Genomic DNA, 4,370 nt, shown 5'->3' with positions numbered 1-4,370 from the left:
TACATGTTTGGTTCCGCAAACTTGGGGGATTATATTAATTAATTTATATAGGGACAGAAATTAATTAGTTAATTGATCTCTAAACAAATCTAATAATTTATGTTAAAACTTAAATAATCTACGGTCACGGAAATGGATCTCCCTCATGAATTTAATTATGGTCATAGGCCCTTTATATCTTCTAATTCTCATATATATATTTTTTTCCTCATCATTATACAATTAATTTTTTAATTATAAATTCTCTCTCTCCACTCAATTTTTCAATTAATTTAACAATATAATTTTTACTTTTTCCTTGTTTCCTCCTATTTAATAAAAAATTCCCACACATACTATTTACCGAAAAAAAATTATCACACGTACTTTTTTCTAACCATCATTACAATCTCATTTAAATATATATTTATATTTAAAGTGGAGCGGAGTTCAACTCCTATACAATTAATTTTTTAATGATAAATTATCTCTCTCCACTCAATTCTTCAATTAATTTAACAACATAATCTTTACTTTTTCCTTGTTTCCTCCTATTTAATAAAAAATTCCCACACATACTATTTACCGAAAAAAATTATCACACGTACTTTTTTCTAACCATCATTACAATCTCATTTAAATATATATTTATATTTAAAGTGGAGCGGAGTTCAACTCCCCTCCATTACTGAACGCAACCTAATCATTACACCATTTCTCTTCAGTCATATTTTCCTTTCGATGATAGTATACTATAAGGTGAGGCACATGGCGAATTTTACCTACATTGCAGAAATTTGAAACCAATTGAAAACTAATCGTTAATATGGTCAAATCGATGCATGAATTGGATTAAGGATTGAAATCCAATAAAAGCATTGTTTCATCATGAGACAAAAAACTTTCAAACATTGCTATACAAGTCTCTTTTTCCTTTTCTCCTTTCATATAGGAAAAAAAAAATTCATGATGAAGAATTAGAAGGATAAGATGATAACAAATGAGAAGGAATGCAAGGAGAATTCCTCCAAACCCTAGAATGCAACTTGAGAATCTCCCTCGCCCTATCCTTCGTCTTTGGGCTGCTCTCAACCTGAAGCACCAGGCAAAGCTTCGACACCACCCCAACTTGCAACATCTCCTGAAGAACCCTAGAGTTCGCTGAGAACCTCGACACCGAGCTCAAGACCCTCACGGCCCTGTCGCTTGCCACGTGTGACACCCTCAGGATCTTCTTCGACACGATTGCCAGCCCAGCTCCGTGCTTCAGCAGCTCTTCCCGTCCATCTGCGCACCCGCTGAGCTGGTCCAACACGATCAGTATTAGCTCACAGGATCGCCTGTTATCGGGACTATTGTTATTGATGCTGAGTAAGAGTTCGATGAGGACTGGGACTGCCCCGCCCTCGACGGCCTTGATCCGGTTCCGGCCCCAAGGGCAAAGCTCCACCAGGAGCTTCAGCGTGGCTTTGGAGGCTTGCTGGGATATCTGATCCGACAGAACTCTGACCAACTCCTGGAAAAACTCGTGCTCAATGTTGATCAGTTGCATTGGGTCTGCGATCTTGAAGATCGATCTGAGAGTAATTATCGCATGTGCCCTCGACTGGTAGTTTGTGCTGGTTTTCATTACACGAACCAAAGCAGACACGAGCTCATCCCTACTGCCGCTTTTCATGAGATTCTTGATGTTGGATTCGGAAATGTCGAGGTTGTGTAGGACGTGCAGCGCTTCATCGATAACACTGGTGGATTCGTGATCACTTATGATTATTGATACGAGGAATTCCATAACGCCCGACTCTGTGGTGGCGAGGATCTTCCTGCTCCTCTCGCTTCCGGAGGCAATCGACCTGAGCTGCTGGAGGCATGCAAGACGCATATGGGCATGTTTCCTGCCATCGGTGAGGATCTTCGCGATCTGAGCCCTATCAATGGGGGCCTTCGGGGTGGGGATCCGCTCGATCCCCTGGGAGGCGTTGAGGGTGCACCAGCCCTGGATCAACCGGCGGAGCGTGTGGTTCGGGGTGATGGGATCTGCGTCGGACAGCAGCTGCTTCGTGACGGGGCACGTGCCATTCTTGCAGGAGTAGAGCCACCTCTCGATGCTCTCTCGGTCGTACGTGATTCCGGTCGAGACCGTGACGGGATCCCTCATCAGCTGCAGTGAGATGGGGCATAGGAAATGGGAGGGAATCTCTACAGCTTCATCCATAGTATGGATAATAATGCAACTAGCTCGCTAGGGCTTTATAAGTGATGAAAATGAATTTGGATTGACTGACTTGATGATAGCTGCTGGGATTTGAATGGAAAGTATAATGTTATCGTGGTATGGGTTGAGGCCAGTCGCCTAGAGGTTGTCAATGCATTGATTATGAGAGTTCTCGTTACAGGGGCCGTGGCTCTTTATATGAGGATCATAAATATAAAGGTAAAGTCAACACACGGAAATTCAGAAAAAAAAAGGTCTAATAAATTAATATTAAATTAAATCGGGACCATTTCCAATGTTTTGGAAGGTGATATATATAATGAAGGAAAGCTCGAGAGAGATGACTTTCATTTCATTTGCTTGAAGAGCCAATAATCTAATCGAATTGATTGGGTTATATTAATGTGCGACTTGGGAGTAGCGTCGGTGTTGCAGAAGAAGAATTGAAGGAGAAGCACAGTTTGTCATGTCGAGCTTTGACTTCTTCTTATTTATTATTATTATTGTTATTTCTTTTTTTTCTTTGGGGGGGTTGAAAGACTTATTATTACTATTTCTACTAATATAAACTCAAACTGCGTTTTGAAGTTGGCATTTGCATGTGGTGCCGACAGATCCTCAACGGGCAACTGAAGACGTTTTCAGTTTGAACAAGATAATATATATGATTAGTGCATATGGAATTTCAATAGCTTGGTTGTGTTGTATATATTGAATTTTATTAATTGACCCGGCACAAATAGTAAAATAAGAATGAAACCAGCAGTGTAGCTAGTGCATTGTGCGAATTCGAGAAGTAATTATTTAAATTATTATTATTATTTTAAAGGCAATTTTAGTTTTTTTTTTCATGAATTGAAAATTTTTGAATTTTCAAGAAAACTTTTAATGTTTATATTGCAATTTTTAATATAATAACTAAATATCATTAGCTTTATTAAAAATAAAATCAGCAAAGCATTTTGATGGCGATTGGAGCATTACTATTTAAGATTACTGGTATTTTAAATTTTCACTGAGATACATTTTCACTTTTAAAATTACTGATAATGTTATATTATTATGTTTGGTATGGAGTGATAATCTAGTAGTCACCTGCTTGCTCGTAAAGTATATTAATTTACTAACTATGCGAAAAGGTGAATTATCTTGGATATTTAGATTACTAGTAATCTGATTCAACCAAACATGGTAATTTGGTGGGCCCAACAAATTTAAAACCATATTCTCAATAATCTTCATGAATTACCTTATACTAAACGTTAACGTGCTCTTAGAAAATTTAATTTAAAAAACTTAGAGTAGGCAAAATGGAGCTCCCGCATATTGTGCGGTGCTTTTTATAATAATTTTATATGTATTCAAAATAAATAATCAACCTAAATAACATATGAAACATAAATACAATTGTGGCAAATAATTAAACAGAAATTGATAGTGTAAAATATATAGTGCTGCATACATATAATGAAAGAAAAAAATTATACAATGGAATTAAGAATAATAAAATTGTAATAAAAAAGAACTATCTCAATTTTTATAAGATTATTGTTATTATTATCAAATAACATAACATTACAAGAAATATATCTATTAATAAAATATATAATATAAGTATGTATAAAATGTATAATATACTCATCACTTTCAATGTGTAAGAGCATATTGAGAGTAAGAAATAATAGATTAGGAGAAGGTGTAGGAAGAAATAAGAGTAGAAAATATATTATATAAACTATTTATGTTTATATTTATAGGATATTTGATACATTAAATTTGAATCAATACTTTATGTTTCGAGGAAAAAATAAATTGAGTGAACTTTAATATTTTACAATTTTAACTATGTAAAAAATTAGAAATAACGTAGACTAATATCTAAAACGCGTTGAGTGTATGTATATTAAGAGTATGGACTATGAGGGCTGAACACATTAATGATAGAGATACGGAAAAATCGATTGATTAGGAAGTGGGTGTTTAATCTTCGCACTTATCAGTTTTTATATATTTATAGTAATTGTTTTATTGGTGTATTTTTTTGGTCAACAATTTAAATAGAAATAAAAAGTGACAAAAAAATAAAAATAAAGACAACTCCTGAAAGGAAGGGCACATGCACGCCATCTCGGGGCGGTGTGCGTGCATGAATTGTCCCATGCATAGGCACTAATTT

The 4,370-nt window shown here is 35.6% G+C and overlaps 1 protein-coding gene across 1 annotated transcript; it reads right to left on the bottom strand.

The window, feature by feature from the left end:
* Nucleotides 1–768: 768 nt before the first annotated feature.
* On the bottom strand, nt 769–2,339 carry LOC116210437 (E3 ubiquitin-protein ligase PUB23-like). Its single transcript, XM_031544304.1, has one exon. The coding sequence runs from the start codon at nt 2,192–2,194 to the stop codon at nt 944–946; it is 1,251 nt and encodes a 416-aa protein (XP_031400164.1). The 5' UTR covers nt 2,195–2,339; the 3' UTR covers nt 769–943.
* Nucleotides 2,340–4,370: the final 2,031 nt, after the last annotated feature.

This window comes from Punica granatum, chromosome 6 (assembly GCF_007655135.1).
Source record: "Punica granatum isolate Tunisia-2019 chromosome 6, ASM765513v2, whole genome shotgun sequence".
Taxonomy (NCBI): Eukaryota; Viridiplantae; Streptophyta; class Magnoliopsida; order Myrtales; family Lythraceae; genus Punica; species Punica granatum.
This window is presented reverse-complemented; position numbering and strand designations above follow the sequence as displayed.

Coding starts and splice junctions, on each gene's coding strand:
- LOC116210437 (XM_031544304.1), bottom strand. CDS start 2,194: ATGGATGAAGCTGTAGAGATTCCCTCCCATTTCCTATGCCCCATCTCA.